This window comes from Amphibalanus amphitrite, unplaced genomic scaffold, assembly GCF_019059575.1.
Source record: "Amphibalanus amphitrite isolate SeventyFive unplaced genomic scaffold, NRLGWU_Aamphi_draft 000591F_arrow, whole genome shotgun sequence".
Taxonomy (NCBI): Eukaryota; Metazoa; Arthropoda; class Thecostraca; order Balanomorpha; family Balanidae; genus Amphibalanus; species Amphibalanus amphitrite.
In genome coordinates this window covers 371,666-391,159 of record NW_024882085.1, presented here as the reverse complement: position 1 = coordinate 391,159, position 19,494 = coordinate 371,666, and the positions used below count along the sequence as shown (strand labels likewise).

At 52.5% G+C, this 19,494-nt stretch overlaps 1 protein-coding gene across 2 annotated transcripts; it reads right to left on the bottom strand.

Annotated features, from left to right (window-relative positions):
- Positions 1–576: 576 nt before the first annotated feature.
- Positions 577–19,304, bottom strand: LOC122394444 (alpha-tocopherol transfer protein-like). 2 transcript variants are annotated; one of them, XM_043391329.1, is made up of 9 exons: positions 19,194–19,304; positions 18,407–18,613; positions 17,965–18,056; positions 17,376–17,526; positions 16,750–16,841; positions 15,358–15,459; positions 5,224–5,334; positions 4,122–4,266; positions 577–2,205 (listed from the first exon to the last, which is right to left on the bottom strand). In XM_043391329.1, the coding sequence occupies exons 2-9, from the start codon at positions 18,567–18,569 to the stop codon at positions 2,087–2,089; spliced, it is 975 nt and encodes a 324-aa protein (XP_043247264.1). In that variant the 5' UTR covers positions 18,570–18,613; positions 19,194–19,304; the 3' UTR covers positions 577–2,086. The 2 variants fall into 2 exon arrangements, with proteins under 2 accessions (XP_043247264.1, XP_043247265.1); XM_043391330.1 differs by having other exon boundaries at positions 19,207–19,222.
- Between the last annotated feature and the right edge of the window lie 190 nt (positions 19,305–19,494).

Below are 19,494 nucleotides of genomic sequence, written 5' to 3'. Positions count from 1 at the left end.
GAAACGGCGAGGGGGCCGCCACATACGCGCCGCCCTCCCTCGGCCGGCGCGTATGTAGAAAACCAATAGGTCCGGCGAGGGCTAATTTGATGACTAGTAGCCGTTTTCACGACGGCCACCTGGTACACATTTGGTGCAGATCTGGTCAAATTAAGTTCATTTTGTTCAATGAAGAGCTGTCAGTATGGGTTGCACAGATGCTTATAGACCTTATTTTTTTAAATTATCATACATTATTTTCGACTAACCACAACTAAATTGATATGAATATATTTGTTGTAAGATTTGGTGCAAATTCGCTCAATTAGGTGCATTCGCCAGATAGCCCGTCGTGAAAACGGCTAACATGACGCCAAATGCCGGGTGGGGTCACGGGTGCAACTATCCGATTCCGATTCCGATTCCCCCGATGAGCGTATATAAATATGACCTGCAGCGTCTTTAAACTAAGCGATCTTTGCCTCTGATTTCGACCACAGCTCGGCTTGGACCAAGGCTTGGAGGTCCGCGAGATCAGCTGAGCACCTGAAACTTCATCTGATACCAGCAAGGAGGTAATCAGGGATACTGCAGATATTTCTCCATAAAATATATATTTCATCAACAGCATAACATGTCAGACAGACCACCGCTGCCCACCCAAATATCATCTTCGATGTCCGATGGCACATATAACACAGACGTTTGTGACCTGGTGACTCGCGCGGATATGCTCTCGCCAGTCACTGTTCGGCGCTCAGAGTGTTGGACAGAGGCAACCAACGAGTAACATTGAACACACCTATTGCTGTTTCTATACTGTGTCAATCAGCCATAGGCGGAAATAACAACGAAATAAACGAGGAATGTCACCATCTAGCTCCGTGAGAGTTGGTGGGTATACCTGGCACGTAGAGAGGTCAAAAGGGAATGTCGCAAAACAGGCATGATACAGGGTACTACTCCGGAACGGAATGACAAGACGCCAAAACACCAGTATAAACAAATGACAGCAACTACCGGGCAAACATGCACGAAGCGCATCCACTGATATCATAAACCTTATCCACTATCCCGATCAGTCAGCAGGGCACGAACACTATCATAGTCGAACCATCCTTTTTGGTTATGGCGGGCAGTCTGAAACATTCAAGTGCTTCTGCCCACATATAAAAATTACTGACATATTACGCGGAACTGTTTGGTGCTAGACACAACATTCACTGATATAAATCACAGCTGCCTACGGCGTTATAAGAACGCAGATTAGTCGACTAAATACAGTCACGTCAACATTCATCAAAGCTCAACAAGCAGGGTAGACCTGCGACAATCACTGATATGTCTCTCACCCCTGGGTGAAAATATTCATCATTGGTCCCCAGCTCTCATCACATTACGCCCCATAAAGATAAGTAGGTAAATAAGCCCGTATTAACGTGTGCCCGAAACCCGTCCAGACAATAAAACGTCACATTCCAGGGACACCGGCCCTGGAGCTAACGCATCACATTGAGCACTGCGGGCATTCCGTGTCTCTGCCTCCAGCGAACAGAGCATTCACTGACTGCTCTGACATGGGCAATTACTGACACGGGCTCGGGTATCACATTGGCACTTGGTCCCGGAGTAAGAAGTCATGACGATCATTTGTACGCGCAGCGTATGCGCCGTTTGTACGGTTAACAGCAGCCACTTACTGATATTTCAATGTACCCATTACATCATCCGATCGATCAAATCTATCACCGAGGAACTAACGGTCGCAGTTCGCCGTTGGTCCATGACAGTACCCCCGGGAAGTTGGAATCTTCTGCATATAACCGCCCCTCGACAGATCACCGAGCGAGGCGCGTCCCGGACCGGACCGAACTGGAGCTGGGAGAGGGCGGGCGGAACGGTCGGCCAACAACCGCACTCGCCGCCTGGCAGCAGCACCCGCGAGCAGTGGACTCCACGCAGAGCCAGCTCTGGGCATAATGTCCAGTGCCCTATCCAGTCCAGCCCCATGTTCTGTCCCATCCTCTACTCACTGCTGTCCTGTCTCACTGAAGTTCCCTTCTGTCCCCCCTCTTCTCGGCCCGCTCGGCGTCGCTCCGCCGGGCGTCTAGTCATCCTCGTCGCCCGACTGCATGCAGAAGGCGCCCGGGTAATACCTCGGGCGGCAGGCGGCCGGCGGCTCCGCCACGCCACCAGAGTCGGCCGTGTACCCGTACCGGTTGTGCTCTGAAAACACACACACACACACAGATGTCAGTCGAAACGACAAACTGCCGAGTTGGGAGGAGCTGCACAGCATTTTACATTATTACCTCTATTTAATCGGCCAACGAAGTTCTATGAACAGAACAAGAAACTTCCATAAGCGTGCCTTGTAATCTCCATTCGGGGTGCACCGAACCCAAAAGTCCTTGGAGTTCAAAGAAGCCACGAGGTTACAACACGGTTACGTCAATGAAAGTAGCGGTTAGTGGCCATATGGGTTTATCCAAACGCCCATCAGGCATTTCTCCGCTCGCGTTCCATCTGTTTTACCAGACTGTCGGCCGTCTCTGGTAAAACGTTTTCGGATCAATTACACCTCTGGGTCCCAGCGCGATACGGAACCCTCTCCAGCGTCGGACCGCCGGCAGACACAAATACAATACATAATACATCGCGCGGCGAGCCCTGTCTGATCGGAGCGTTCGTCCGCCCGTCCGGCTCCTGATGGCCCGAGGAGGCCGGCGCGACGGGAAGTGGGCCGGCCACGGCGCTCTGCCGCTCAGCGACCCGGCCGCGCCCCACGTGTCACCGGCATAGGGGGCCACGGCGGACCGCGGCCCGGTCACGTGCCCCTCTGCCGCGCGCCGATTCGCCCGGCAACAGGCGCACGCCGGCCGCGGCAGGCGGGACTGACACATTGGCCCGTCACCGGAGCTCCGCAGAGCGCTCAATCAGCCGGCTGCACCTTTGGGGGCCGGCCGGCAGCGTTACAGGGCCGGCCAGCAGCGTCACAGGGCCGGTCGGCAGCGCCACAGGGCCGGCCGGCAGCGCCACAGGGCCGGCCGGCAGCGTCACAGGGCCGGCCGGCAGCGCCACAGGGCCGCCGGTGCCTGGATCGGCGCGTTACCCTTCCCGGACGCCCTGATACCGTCAGCCGACGGCCGGCCGTCACCGCGTGGGTACGACACCGGGTCATCGTCTCCATAATCCATACTCGCCGCCGTACAGTGCACGTCGGCATACCGCCCGCCCGATGATATAGTACGGCCCGCGATCAGCGGTTAAATTCACATGAGACGCCAGCAACGGTTGCCACTGACGTGAAACCGGCCGGACAGCAATGTAAATCGCTGGAGCTGGAATGGGGCCGATATTATTGTTCCTTGTACATATACACATGCGCAAGAAAAGAGATCTTCAAAAACGAGTGAGAAAAGAGCACAATATTTCGCATAGTAACCAAAACCCAGTTCGTCGCTAGGCGGTATCAGCGAACCTATTTTCACCGCACTTTTCTTTTTCTCACACTGGTTAGAATGACTTGACATTTTTTTTTGTGTGTGTGAATTCAAACTACATAGTCGTATCTGGTCGTATCAATCATTTACCACCTAAGCCCGTATCCCGTCTCCCATCTCTACAGGTTTCCTAGCTAAGAGTTCCCGGACGCTCACACCAAAGGAGTCACGAGGTACGCGCGTGTCGGGCGGAGCCTGGCGACAAGATATCGCGGTGAGGACCAACCACACGCCCAGCGCCGGGCCGCAGATTTACAAAACACAATCCAATTACGGAAAGTGTAAAAAACTGATCGATATATTTTTTCTTAATGTGCTGTGGGTATGAAAGCTGTCGAGCAGCGTCCGCTCCGGATTATTTCCGCGTTGGCGTCACATGGTATTTCTGACCTACATCGGCAGAGCCCGCTCTACTTTTGATCAACAAATGGCAGCAAGACCTGACAATTATTTCAAAACACAACTAGTGTGCTTAGCGTGGGCTGAGAGCAAAAGCAATGTTTCGTGTTCACCAAACTAAAAAAAAAACAGCCCCAAGCTGCAGTGATTTAGCTGAGCGGATACTATGTGTGACAGAGTACAGCCGGCATCCGCCGCCCGTCTCCGGCTACAGGGGGTAAGGGGTCAGGCCACACTCACCAGCGAAGTAGTGTTCGCTGTCGAGCAGCTGCCGCGCCAGCTCCTCGCCGCCGTAGCCCGGCGCCGAGCCGCCCAGCTGCGCCGGCAGCGAGTCGCGCGGAAAGTGCGCGTGCAGCGACTTCAGGTTACTGCCGTGAAAGTACAGCTGCCGACGCAGACACCGCGCAGTGTCAGCGGTGACCCGTGGTTTACACGGTGGGACACAGAGTTACCACGAACAGCAGAGACACAGCGCCAACGGCTCGGGGAGACAAGAAAACATTATTTTAGAAATAGTCATAAGTCAACAGCTGATTGAAAAGCAAATCAACAATCGATTGGAAGAAAAAAAAAGGTATGGTATCATCGCGCTCGTGCAGCGGTGCGCCATATCCGTTTTGAGCCAGTTACATCCATTAAAATAATCACCAGCGAGCGAACAAGAAACTGCACTGTGATCAAGCGGAAAATGTCCTCCTAATGCAGTTAGAGCTTTAAACATACGCCCTGCGGTACCACTGAATGCAAGAGCGGGACGCACCAGCGCGGTCTTGCATCCCAATCAAAGGGAACACGCGTTTCGCAACAGTCGGCACAGTGAAGGGTGAATAAACCAGCGGGCAAGCAGTTCCGAGAGCTGCCGTCACTCTTCAGAGCACCGACCTGCCCGATCGTATCGGAAAACGGACGGGCCGCATTCAATGTGGGCTAGCGGTACGTCCGTATCTTATCATCTAACCAATATGCATCCCTTCCACGAAAGCATTAATGCTGTTGCCAACGCCAAATCACACAGAGCAAAAGGGCTTTGGTAATAAACACGTTAATGGTGTCACATTACATTATAATCCCAGGGTTAAAACGACAGAAGAGCATGAGCAACTGCCAAAACAAATAAGCCTCGCGATAAAAATACGAGATGAAAGTACAGATGTCATGCAGACAAAAAATGAATAAAAAGAGGAAGAGTTGTAGAAGTCGATTCACAACTTGCCATGTCCCGATACAATCTGACCAAAGGTTGGTGTGACGAGGACAACATTGAAGGTACTGAGGTGGTAATACAGCCGTACCATCTTATCCAATGAACCATGACAGGGTACGCGGCGCCGTAAACACTTACCCGGTCGGCTAGCTTTTTGCTCAGGAAGGGCTTCACAGCTGCGAAGGCCCAGTAGAACACCCTCGGCTCAAATACAAAGTGAAAGCCCTTGAACCGAAGCGGAAAGCTTCCCTGCAAAAGGAGGAACCGCCGTCAAAATACAGAAAAAGATAGCTGACACTACGTAGTAATCGTACCAACATGCCATAACACCATCATAAGGGTCAAAGTCTGATGTGTAATGTTCCCCAAAGGACCACTTATCTATCGAAATCTCTGTAAAAAGCTAGACTTCCTGAATGGCTAAGTGAAATGTAGGAGACAGGAGTGGTTTCCCGAAGGAAATGAGGCGCATAACTACATTACCAGCAAAGAAGACTATATGGATTTTGGAATACTTTGAGTCATCATTTATCAAAACAGCTGGCTGCTATGTCACAAAATACGTAACATCGGCAGAGGGAAGAGCTGCCACAATAGACGTGACTGTGAGGAATCTTAATTCCAAGCCAGCCAATTAGCAGTTACAATTTTGACTAGCAAACTTTCACACTTTTTTTTTGGGTGGGGGAATGGTTCCTATTCCGAATATTTAGTAGCGAGTCCGTCAACGTTGACATTGGGGTAGAGCCGAGTTCTTTCATCTCAGTCACATTCCGGGCTCTGTCGCCACTGTATTCATTCACTCCTTCATGCATGTGTGTCCGGTGAGCCACGGACCGCCTCTGCCCCTAATACAAGGCCACCATCCTCAGCAGCCGGCTCGGCTCGGCAGTCACACGATACCGGGGGTGCTGGGTTTGACTGCCGAGGGTTCTGGGACAGGCTACCGAGGGTGCTGGGACATTGGTCAGGCTGCTGTGGGTGCCGGGTTAGGCTGCCGAGGGTGCTGGGACAGGCTGCTCTGGGTGCCGGGACAGGCTGCCGGGGGTGCTGGGACATTGGTCAGACTGCCGGGGGTACTGGGGCAGGCTGCTGTGGGTGCTGGGACAGACTGCCGAGGGTGCTGGGACAGACTGCCGGGGGCGCTTGGACACTGGACAGACTACCGAGTACCGAGGGTGCTGGGACAATGGACCGGCTGCCGCCACCACCAGCCCGTCCAGACGTGTGAGGAATGTAACGGACTATATCAGCTATTTTGGTACCTTTCATATTTCCACGGGCCCGTCATATTTCTGGGATGCCAGCTGAATGCCGATTCCATCGGCTTTCCATTAAACAAGCAAACCGTGAGAATAACAGAGAGCACCAATCGTGGGAGTTTGAAAATGGTCCTGTCGCCGGATAGCTCAGCGACGATATCAGTGTTACTCGATGAAATCTCACGCCGGTAAACGGAAACGATGGTTGCTGTGTTGATTAAGATCAGATTTCGTCCTTTCACGAACAATGTAGAAAGTCCTCTGTTTGCATAAAAAACGGCCGGAGCACCACCAACATCCCAGTAAATCTCGGGGCGGCGCCCGGTGGGCACACACCAATGCATCACCGCCGCCCACCGGCGACCCCGTTATCACGCCGCGGCACGATGCAGCAAACAGCAGCGGCCGCCGGCCAGCAGATCCATCCCCGCGGCGGAGAGGTGCCGCACTACACACGTCCCCGGAGAGAAAACGGCCGCCGCCCCGGGTGGTTTATCACCCGCGCGTGCGCTGCCTTACGCTGGTAGTGAATGGGCAAGATGTGGCCGCTTAGTTACAGAAGATGTGTAGCTGAAAATGGTAGGGTAAACACATTCCACACAGGAAAGTGTTTAAATGTGTCCAGTTAACGATTTATGTGACTCGGACGTTTAGCGGCTCTATCTTCATCCGGGATCAAATTGAGAAACCTTACGACCGATCGCCATGTCGGAGTTCATAGCATGCGCACGCAACTGAGGCAGTGGGCACAGCGATACACATCTTATCGTGCTCGGCTGGACCTGCCAGGGTGTGCCTTCGCACGCATGCGAGGGCACTGTTGTCTGTCATTATTCGTGTGACCGAGTTTCCCTCGATACCCTTCGTACTGGATATCATCTCGAGACATCGGACGCACTCTCCGGACCAGAGGTAACAGCGTCTGCAACTAGGTGGCGCCGTCCAAATACTACCTTCATTAGTAACAACTCTAGGGGCTTCTAGGCACCGAACTTCTACATCCATTAACTGTGAACTAAGATCATTGAACCGTAGCACAATAAATAACAAAAACATTATTTACAACACTATAATTGAGCCATGAATGACTAACAACCAACACAAGCGTACATTTACAATCCAACAGCTAATATCCACGTGCTGCGTTCTTTTTTTTTTTTTTTTAAACAATTCGGAACCTATCTTCTGTCTCGCCAACTATGCAATTTTGCACTCGTCTTGTTCCACCCTTCCTCCTTAACTCGTCGAAATGAAATCAGGCGGCGTTGTCACGCGGTACGGACTACTTCACGGCTCTCCGTCAGTTGCTCGGCGCTTCCAGACGTGTGTCGGTGCATCCGTACCGGGCCGGGCAACCACACGGATACAACCATTACGCCGCGGGCGGGCGGCCCTCTACGGACAAAACGACGGCACGCACCCCGCGCGTGACGTCCGAGCAAAATATACGCGTCATCCTCCGCTAACACCAGCAATGAGTGAAAAGGAATCCACAGACTGACATCCAAATACGGCGGGCTGACGTCCGGCTATGGCCACCTCCACATGGAGGTGAATTACCGACAGACAGGCGCGCTGCCGGGAGGATGGGAGCTCCCACAATCGCTCCTAGTTTTCACCAAATCCATATGTCGCCGGGATGAGATGATAGCCACGGGTCACTCCGCGGGCGACAGATCGACTGACGGTTGGTAGACAGGTTGGTGAAATGACACAAACACAAGGCGGCTCATACGGCCAACGTCCTTATGAAGGTTGGACGGGTAGATGTAACATGAGTCCGAGTCCTGCTGAGAAAATAATAATAAATGTAATAGGATGTCATTCTTGAATCTACATCAACACCATCAAAAAGAAGGCCAGCTTATACAAGATCACCGACTGACCGAAGCTGCTTTTCACTAATTCGCAAACAGTCCCTCCGATATAGGTTGTTGCCATATCCTTCCCAGCATTTTAGCTTTAGCCGGGATGACGGGAGCCGCCCTCTCCCCAGGTCACAGCCGCCCTCTCAGCTCCCCTAGTCCCAGGGCGTGGTGACCCGACACAGCCGCCCTCTCCCCGGTCTCAGGGCGTGGTGACCTGACACAGCCGCCCCCTCCCCGGTCCCAGGGCGTGGTGGTCCGACACAGCCGCCCTCTCCCCGCTCCCAGGGCGTGGTGCCCGGGCTCTCGACGGCGCGGCATCACCCACGCATTCCGCGCCGACCACTCGGCCGCGATCGTAATCGAGCCGTGTGTTTATTGGAGCCGTCGCCGTCCGCGGCAGCGAGAGGCGGCTAAAAACGCCGCCGGCCGGCGCACTGGCGCACCGGCCGGAGACCGCTGAGATGCGCCGCGCCGGCCGACAGGCTCCTCGGAAACGGACCGCGGCCGGACCGACTCAGATACCGAGATTAAATGCTAATGACACGCCGGTGAAACGGCCATCCGGCCACGCACGGCTCGCTGCTGCCGCCGGCTCTCAGCACCGACACTGAGAGCGGCAGTTGTCACCCGGGGACGGACTGCCGGCTTACGCATTGACGGCTTGTGGGACAGGGGCACGAAATTGCGGGCGGCGGTAATAACAATAGCGTGCACCTTCCTACTGCGGGGATGTGGGAGCGAGGGAGTGGGGAAAGAGACGGAGAGAGAGAGAGAGAGAGAGAGAGAGAGAGAGAGAGAGAGAGAGAGAGAGAGAGAGAGAGAGAGAGAGAGAGAGAGAGAGACAGAGACAGAGAGAGAGAGAGAGACAGAGAGAGAGAGAGAGAGAGAGAGAGAGAGAGAGAGAGAGAGAGAGAGAGAGAGAGAGAGAGAGAGAGAGAGAGAGAGAGACAGAGACAGAGACAGAGACAGAGACAGAGACAGAGACAGAGACAGAGACAGAGACAGAGACAGAGAGAGAGAGAGAGAGAGAGAGAGAGAGAGAGAGAGAGAGAGAGAGAGAGAGAGAGAGAGAGAGAGAGAGAGAGAGAGAGAGAGAGAGAGAAATAGTTAATATTGCAAGGCATACTATATGTTATGTGAGGGTGGGTAAAAAGGTTCATTTATCAAAGACTCGGTTCTTTCTCCAGAAGTAATAGATGACTTTATGTGAATTGTGATACCTACGAAGCAAAATGATCTAGGGATTTCGAAGTCGACCACTTTTTGTCACATCCAAAAAAAAAAAAATATAACCAAGCCGATACATGTGGACGAAAATACATGTGGCAAAAAATCGAATACGCCTGTCGCTAGATCCGTGTTAGAAATAACTGTTGTTTCAGTATCATTTAATGGCCACCCAATTACTCCGCCTCGGCAGCCGAATATTGAACGTATCGGGATCACAGCATATCGCGGGGTAAGCCAGACCCTCATCTCCGTGTCCAAGTTAACGGGCACTTAACACACTTAATTTCTCATGTCACGGGAGTCATCTGGACGGGACCGCCCTCAGCGCTCTGACGTCACGGCTGGCGTCACAGGCTCATCAGATGTGTCGATAACCGATCCGAGGCTGGGTCGGGAGGAGCTCAAACGAAACGTCGGCCCGCTCGTATTACTGGGCTTTTACGCCGCAACACCGGTAGTAAGAAAGCATGATGTACCCAATGGCAGTTGGAAAAAAGCGTGTTTTAGTCACCTAACTGAGGCATAATTGCTTGAGGATGAAGAAGTTCAGCAATAGCTGTGAATCTAAAAAGGTATAAGAAAAAAGATACAAATGACGACGAGTTCACTCACACCAAAAAATACACGACAAAAAAAATGTGTAAAAGGACTGTCATTCGTAACAAATGTCAGCATCTTTAAAATGTTGGAGACCGCTTGTTGAAATTCGGTCATGAGTGGTTTTAAGTAATATTTGTATCTTGCTGTGATCAGTGATTCGCCCGGCCGCCGGCTGAGCTTCCCGGCCGACGCGCGGCCGCTGTATTGCGGCACAGCATCTCTCGCTGGGGCGGGGCTGTGCGGCGCGGACTCGTGCAGTGATTGGTCGGCTGCTGACCACGTGATTGTGAGGCGAGGTCGGGTGAGTGTGCGCCGGCGGAGGGCAGTCGGGCAATGTCTGTTGTCGCGGCTGGTGCGTTGGGACCTCGAATGTTATATGCGTTTACTGGGGACGTCGGCAGACTCGTCTGAGAGGCTTGCTGTCGGCTTACTCGGCGACGCATATACATTCGAGGGTCTAAATCTGGGACTGAGTCTGTCCGGCTCGTTCCTCATTCGCTTTTTGGCCCCAACCACCGATAGCACAGCGCCGTGAATATGTCAGCCGTACTAGTCTGAGCGGCCTGTTCGGCGAGCATATTCGCGGAACATTCGTAACATTTGAGCGTGCCTTGCAAGGTCGCTATTTCATACGGCAACGCGCCTATTCAGGGAGGATATTCACGGGTTGGGGAGCCATGAACGAGGCTCTCATTTCATGGAGTAGGCTTATTTTGGTGCAGAGTTTGTACTGGGCCGAGTCGGAGCCCTGCCCTGCCATGGTTGTTCATTTTGCTGACTATCAAAAATACATCCGCCTGGTGTATTTATACCTTCTTTAATTTGGAATCGCAACATAGTCCACCGGGGCCGGATCATTTATTCAGTGGAGGACACAGTCCCCATGGCTACCGGACATTAAATTTGTTGAGTCCACTGGGTAAATTGATGGTTTGTTTTGAACATACAGTCCACTTTGTACTTTGATTTAGTTCCCATTTCACTCAAACATGGAGGAGCTACTGGCTGCTAGGTCGCGTCTCCGCACAAAGGCTACTAAAGCGTGCAACGATCTCCGGGCCTACAGGGAAGGAGATCGGGCCTCCCTAGATCAGGACCAGCTTGCCCTCAAACTCCATCATGTGGAGAAGATCCATGCTGAGTTGCAGGGCTTGCAGGTCCAGCTGGACAAACAGGGTCAGGCCGATGAGACAAATCATGTTCAGACTCTTGAGGATGAGGCTTTCCTCGGTTCTCGTCTTTTGACTCGCCTCGAGAAGGCAGAGGAGGCCCAGTTCAGGGCAGAGTCGATGAAGGCAGCTGGTAGCGCCGATTTGAAATCATCACTCACCGTGGCGATTCCCACATTCGATGGTGATGTGATGAGATGGCCCGAGTTCTGGGAACTGTTTTCGATTGCTGTGCACGACAACCACTGCTATGCCAACGTGCAGAAATTCGTGGTCTTGAGGTCACATCTTGCCGGAGCGGCATTAAGGGCCATTCAGGGCATCCCAGTCACGGGTGACGGGTATGTGCAGGCGGTGTCAGCTCTGAAAGCGCGATTTGACCTCGAGAATGTGCGACGGGAGACTCTCTTGAAGGAGCTGATGAACATGTCATCAGTCCGCCACGGTGACTTGAAGGCCATGCGATCCTTCATAGATCACCTGTCTGCGCACACGAGAGCTCTCAGCACTCTGGGTGTCTCCTCAGAGAGCCTATCCAGCCTGCTGCTGCCCATGGTGAAGGGCAATATCCCCGAAGACTGGCGTCTGGAGTGGGCCCGACGATCGAGTCACCACTTTGATGACTTCCTGGTGTTTTTGAAGGAGGAAATTCGGGTCAGAGAGCTTGCTAGGGGCCCGAATAGTGAATGCTCTGCTGTTGACCCACCAGCAACGTTCTCGGTGACCACCAGAGACCTCGACTCTGAACACCTGGCCAGGGAATGTCTGGGCAGTCCGTGTGCTGAGCGTGGCCGCCAGCATCACTCGCTGTTGCATGATGCGGAGTTTGGAACGCAGCGCTCACCCTCAGCAGTTTCTGAGTTGAGCCCTGATGCTGAACCACTCCAGCCTCCTGAGCCTCCTGCTCCGGGTACTTGTGCAGAGGCTGAGACGCACGGTGTTGAGCTGCCCAGTCGTCACCGATATAATGTCAGCTCTACAGGAAAGAGCTTCTTGCAAACCGCTGCTGTTGTGGCAGCAGGTCCCAATGGCCGCACGCCGGCACGTGATCTCCTTGATGGAGGATCTGACGCCTCCTATGTCAGGAGCTCCCTGGCTCTGGAGCTGGGACTACCTGATAAGGGCTCCGACACATTTGCCTGTATCGGGTTCCATGAGAGAACCGAGCAGCCTTGCGCCTATGATCGAGATGAGGTTGATATTGAAAGTCGTTTCGAAAGCCCGTCATTCAAACTTGACATGAAGAGCACAGACGTGCTGTGCTCATCGCTGCCAACTGCTCAGCCACCTCGGTTGCCGTCTGAGATCCAGATGGCTGATGATTTCCAGGGTGGTGAGGTTGACGTCCTCGTAGCGGCTGATGACGTGCATCAGGTCGTCCTACAGGATCAGTTGGAGGCTGATGGGCTGAGAGCCATTGATACTATTTTTGACTATGAGCTGAAAGGCGGAGACAATGATGGTCCCCACACGAGCCAGTGCCCTTCTAGTCGGCCCGATGCTGCTGACTGGGACGCGAGCCCAACTGGCATTCATGACAAGGAGATGTGCGACTCACACTCCAACCCGCAGCTGATGAGTGAGAAGCTGCACGAGCCGCCCCCGATCTGGGGCTCTGACGAGAGGCCGACATATGGCCGCTGCTCCCGGCCGTCGTGGTGCCGTGAGGCGCCCTCGATCATCGGCCCCCGACCCATCCCGTCCGTGCGGAGGAAGCACCCCGGCGGGATCTGGCGGTGGCATCGGTGGCGCCGTCGTGGGTGAACCCACCGCAACGCGCCCCAGTTGGGTTCATCCCCGAGGCTGTCCCATGGTGGGGAGCCTTCTGGCAGTGAAACGCGCTGTGGGGAAGAACTGGCCATGAACCGCAGTGCCCTGACAGATCCCCAGCTGAGAAGGGACCGTTTGATCCCCTGAGAACTAGAGGGTTATCTGTTTAATGCTTAGGATAAGTGTATAAATGTTGTTTATTTGTGAGGGCAAACTCAGTCTGGCGGCTGAGTCTGTGGCCATTTGGCAGTGGCCCTGTTGCCATGATTGCCTTAAATGTTTATGTTTGCCCTCTACTTACGAAGCGTTTGTTTCTTTCTTATTTTCAGTTTCCTTTACCGGCCGTACGCCGGGCCGCTGGGCCGGCATGGTTGCTGCGCCGTGCCGGGACGCCGTCGATGCTGCGCCTGGACGGGCCGCCTTTTTCGGCGCGTCGGAAGGACCACCTCTCCGCCCGAGGGATGCGACCATGCGCCCGGTGCTGCTAAATCGACAAAGCTGCCGCACCGTGCCAAGATGCGCCGGTGCTGCACCTGAACGTGCCGCGTTTTCGGCGCGTCGGAGTGATGACCTCTCCGCTCGAGGGATGCCCGAGCGGGCGCCGAAGCCTCGGAGCGCCGATCGGGATGTCGCGGACAGTGATCGTGTCGTCGCGGCTAAGAGGACCACGCGTGTGAAGCGATTCTCTCCCGGAGTGATTTGCGTGAAAAAAATGTGGTAAACCCCATTTTTGGTGGGGAGAATGTTGAAATTCGGTCATGAGTGGTTTTAAGTAATATTTGTATCTTGCTGTGATCAGTGATTCGCCCGGCCGCCGGCTGAGCTTCCCGGCCGACGCGCGGCCGCTGTATTGCGGCACAGCATCTCTCGCTGGAGCGGGGCTGTGCGGCGCGGACTCGTGCAGTGATTGGTCGGCTGCTGACCACGTGATTGTGAGGCGAGGTCGGGTGAGTGTGCGCCGGCGGAGGGCAGTCGGGCAATGTCTGTTGTCGCGGCTGGTGCGTTGGGACCTCGAATGTTATATGCGTTTACTGGGGACGTCGGCAGACTCGTCTGAGAGGCTTGCTGTCGGCTTACTCGGCGACGCATATACATTCGAGGGTCTAAATCTGGGACTGAGTCTGTCCGGCTCGTTCCTCATTCGCTTTTTGGCCCCAACCACCGATAGCACAGCGCCGTGAATATGTCAGCCGTACTAGTCTGAGCGGCCTGTTCGGCGAGCATATTCGCGGAACATTCGTAACATTTGAGCGTGCCTTGCAAGGTCGCTATTTCATACGGCAACGCGCCTATTCAGGGAGGATATTCACGGGTTGGGGAGCCATGAACGAGGCTCTCATTTCATGGAGTAGGCTTATTTTGGTGCAGAGTTTGTACTGGGCCGAGTCGGAGCCCTGCCCTGCCATGGTTGTTCATTTTGCTGACTATCAAAAATACATCCGCCTGGTGTATTTATACCTTCTTTAATTTGGAATCGCAACACCGCTAGAATAACGAGCTAGAGAGGAAACGAGGAACGATAACCGCGTGACTGTGATAGAACACACAAAAAAATACCATTAAAGGAGTCGTGTGACTGAACACCGGCCAGGCGCCGCCAATTATTATCATCGCAGCTCTTTCCGAACATCCCACCATAAAAAACTTGTGGTATAAAAAGCAGCGTTGTTGACGAGTTCTAAAAGCTACCTTATCCAAAACCTTTTAAGCAGTAAATGCACGTCCAATGTCAAATGCAGCAATTTTGCTTTTCGTTATAGCACTTTAAAATGGAACTTAAAACAACAACCGCAACACTCCGCAAAAAAAGTCCCACGTGACCGATGCATGGTGCGGCAGGATTTGCGGAAACAGCGCGACCCCACTTCAGCACAACCCATATGCAACTGAAGTTGCAATAAAACACATTTTTGTGGAAAGCAATTATAAACAGTCGGTGATTCTACGAGGATTTTTTTTTTCCCGAGACCCCACTAGTCAACAGACCGCTCCGTTTCCGACGGGACAGGGTCCCAGCGATGCCAAAACGCCTGTGTGAGTGGCGCCACCTCCCAGGCCGGTCTCCAGGTGACGAGCGTCCGACGGTTGGTGGCGGCAGTAACCGAGGAGTTCTGAACAAAACCCACAGAGGTCGCCAGCGTTCACAGCGCCGAGAGGCGGCCCGCCACCGACCATACAGCGTTTCGCATTTAGCTGAGATATTTGTCCCAATCTTTGAAGAGTGTTTGACCCGTTTATAGACCAGCGCCAGCTGTTGACAAGGTACCGATTTACCCTCGAAAACCAAGGAATCGGGTAAAATTGGCATAACTAATCGAACAAATCAATCAAACCAGACTGCGCAGTGTTAGCGCCGTTTTCTCGGCCCCTCACCTGCAGAATAGAGATCATCCTCCTGATGTGCTCGGTGGTGAAGTGTTTCATCTGGTGGAACCCGAACCCGGTGAAGTCCTGGATGGCCACGACGCCGCACACCTGGAGCGAGAGCGAGACAGACCACCGTTCAAATCACCTGCACATCGGCGGATAAGTGGGGGATACACGTGACAGTGGACGGGTAACGGGCGAGACAAGTTGCACACAGCGTGATAAGTTATACCAAGCACTGCTGACAGTTGATACATCAGTCCGTCGACACCTGACATAACAAACCGTTCGAGGTGTTTCAGCGTACGACATGAGACTAGGTTTGTGAAAAACCCGCCCGTACCGAATTAAATGCAGCTAACTTCATCCCTGATAGCACGGCAAGGTGAGAATCGGGCGTTATCAGAAGGCTACGCGCGTGTGGGAACTCAGACAGATTCGTGCGCCTACAAAGCTCTTCTGATACACACAGTGACAGCTTAGAGTGGGTGCCTATTCCACTTCAACACATCAGCTCAATCAGCCCTCCCCCATAACCCCGCTCCATCTGATTCAGTTACATAACTGCCGGGCATGACACGTCTGATTTAAGTCTCCAGTTTCCCCAAATGTCATTTTCTGGTTCATATCTCAATGTAGGAAGGAAATGGCATGACCCCTATCCACCACAATTTCAAAGCCAGTTCAACAAACCAAGCTCAGATTCGCAGCCGTAAGTCTAGAAATGCGGCTAGTGACGCCCGCATTTTGCCGTTACCGAGGTAGCCAGCGACGCCAATCGTTTTTTTTTTCTGCCGCCGTGGATATACGGCGAGCGTCGATTGCTATCAAACATTCGGGAGCGGCTCGGTCCAAGGGTCAGCCCGCGCGGCACACGCGCAGTTCGTGATTTATAACACTCTCGAGTCGGACCGGCCGCCGGCGAACGGCCAACGAGACGCACACAGGAGACGGGACGGTCCCAGCGTTCTCTGAGAAAGACGGGACAGTCCCAGCGTTCTCTGGGGGAGACGGGACGGTCCCAGCGTTCTCTGGGGGAGACGGGACGGTCCCAGCGTTCTTCGGGGAGTCGGGACGGTCCAGCGTTCTCTGGGGAAGACGGGACGGTTCCAGCGTTCTCTGGGGAAGACGGTTCAGTCCCAGTACTCTCCGTGGGGAGCTGAGACGGACTAGCACTCTCGGGGAGGAGGCAGCGGCCGTCCATCCGTCTGGAGATCCTATTCCGTCAAACACGTTTCCTCTGCGCACTCTGCGCACCTCAAGCACAAGTTTAGCGCTCTTAGTTATCAGAAGAGCAAATTGCAAAAAAAAAGAACTCGATGTAGAATCGCCGAGCTGGCCTAGCTGCTGATGTGTCAAACGACTCGTACCACACCAGCTTCACATCAGACGACTGACCTGGGTGGCCTGCTCCCGCGCCATGTGCTCCAGAAGCAGTACGTTCGAGATGAAGATGTCGTCCATCGTCACCGCGCTCGGATCCCAGGCGCCTGGTGGGAAGGGAGGGGGAGAGAGGGGGAGTCAAAAGAGTGGGGGAGAGTGGTAGAGAAGGAGGGAGAACCACGCTGTGTGCATGCATTTCATAAGCCAGCAGGCACCAACAGGCTACGTAAAGGCACGCTAACAGTTGAATTGACGGCATCATGTAAGGGATTTATTTATTGTGGAAAGCTGTATCACAGAGCTGTCAGCCAAGGAACGAGTGCGATAGTAAAACATCGTGAACTCGTGACCCCACAGACTACAGAGACGGCTGGCTTCGGCAAGAGCGATATAAATTCGATGAAAAATGACGTCTCGACACATAAGAAGCAAACGTGGACATCCAATAATGAAAGGTCACTAATAAATAATTAAGCCTTTGGTTCGAGCAGCATTTCATCCTAGAATAGCATAGCAACATTTCTAATAAGAATGGAAGCAAATACAAATGCAACCGTCTCAGTCCTCGCACAATGGCACACCAAGACTCCCTCCCCCCGTCTTCCCGAACCGTCCACCCTCGCCCGTCGGCGGCCGCTCACCGGGTCGGAAGACGAACACGCGGCAGCCGTTGGGGTCGCGCTGCGGCAGCACCATCTGCAGGCCGTGGCGCAGCACGCGCTCCTGGGTGGACGGCAGCAGCCGGTCGAACAGGTGCTGGTGGCGGGCGCGCGTCCAGTAGTACTGCTGCAGCTGCACCGTCCGACCACAGACAGCACGGACAGTTAGAGGATACCCGGTCGGACATAATCAGCGCGCTGATGCTGAGGTCGAGACGGTAGCCGGAGACGGAGGTCGGAGGAGGCGGTAAGCTGAGAGGGATGTGCTGTCTGGAGTCTGGCCACAGGACGAGCAGGGTCGAGGACAGAGGCAGAGCTGCTGGAATGGAACAGATGGATACAAGCCACAAGGAGATCATTTATCCTTTAGTGGGTATCACACTTTACAGTAGGTATAGGTACTTTGTGTAAATACTTTCACCTCGAGCAATTTGTGACTGTACACCAAAATAATATGGAAGGTGCTCTCAATAACTGCTCAATTAGCAGTATAATCGAAACACAAAAGCATATTACTAAAATAACGAAATTCCCATGCACAAAAAAGTGCATTTGCTGAGCAATAACTTACCATCTGAAAGCTGCTATCATAGTCAAACTTCCTAGCACGAAGAAATCTGAGCAGAAATTCATCATCCATTCTTGAGTTCAAGTCAGCATCATCTGCAAACAGCATAGAAGGGTGGCACCAAGTGCATTTGGGATAATTCAATGAACCATGGTTGGAGAGTTGACAAACAGGGTGCTAAAAATGGAAGTCTCAGGTATTCTCCATCAATGTGTATGCAAGTTTAGGTCATCCATGTGACAGCAACTTTGCTGCACTGGGGTAAAGACTGAAGATATGGAACCTGAATTCAAAAGCTAGGTACAAGATGAACAACAGCAAACAATGAATAAGGGGAACATCCAAACATAGGTAGTCTAGGACTCTAGGCAAGCCCAAGATGTGGACTGACAGATAATATGGTAGATTATCTTACAGCCATACACAGCAAGACCAACAAACGTACCAGCAACAAGGTCTCTCAGTGCTGCAATGTCTCGTTCCCGCCACTCTTCTTTCTCTTGAAGCTCTTCTTCTGCCTTTTTTCTTAATTCTGGAGTAAGCTGAAAGTCACTACTGCCAAAAACACTTTGGAATTCATCAGTTTCCTCCCCAGAGCATCCAGCCATTTCTCTTTCAATGAAAATTCCAACAAAATTTCAATATTGGGATCCTGAAAAAGGACAGAAGTTGAAGCTGCATCAAAACATCACCTTTCACCAGCCCTTTGAACAATGTGGACTTCGATTTGAACCCAATTTGAACATCGATCTCTGGAATAGCCTGCCGGAGGACATAATCAACTGTGACACAACAAACAACTTCAAAAAAGAACTTGACAAACACTGGAAGGACAGAATGTACAATGTATGATGGAACAGAGGAAAAGAAGAAAACAATGATAATCCAGTAATGAGTGGGAAAACCACGGGTTCTTCTGATCCTATTTTCTTCCGAATATCCCAGTATAATGTTATCCTACTTTCAGTTCCCAGGAAGCATATGGATCATGGAACATGGCATTTACACAACTATAGCACAGTACACATTGTCCAGGTGAATCTGATATAACAAATGTTGGATGAGTTTAACCACAGTGTATATAAACAAGTTTAATCACATCAAGTTCGGCATGCACTCCCAAGTCGATTGCAAGATCCAGTATCCACTGAGATTGCAGATAGTGATCTAGCATCCAATCCTCAGACCTATGCACAATGCCCATGCAATGTATTATTATAATCTTACCCTACCCTTCTTACATACAGGCTGTTTCTCCCTAGAAACAAGCCTAGAAAGCTTGCTTATTGCTAGAAACAGAAAGTGGACAACACCGCTGACTGCTGAGCAGCAAGAGTTGTGATACGGTGATACCCCTCACAATTGGCCACTGAGCAGTGACCGTTTACATAGCCTTGAATCAGAGCCAATCAATGGAGACATCTTATGACGTACCATATATACAAAAATAATCGTCTGAACGTCCCACAAAATAATGGACGAAATATTTTCTCTTTTTTATAAAGTAGTTTCTACAAAAGAGAAACACATAAC

Coding starts and splice junctions, on each gene's coding strand:
- LOC122394444 (XM_043391329.1), bottom strand. CDS start 18,569: ATGGCTGGATGCTCTGGGGAGGAAACTGATGAATTCCAAAGTGTTTTT. Junction 15,460..16,749: donor CGCGGGAGCAGGCCACCCAG/GTCAGTCGTCTG, acceptor CTCTCGCTCCAG/GTGTGCGGCGTCGTGGCCAT. Junction 2,206..4,121: donor CAGCGAACACTACTTCGCTG/GTGAGTGTGGCC, acceptor GTGTGTTTTCAG/AGCACAACCGGTACGGGTAC.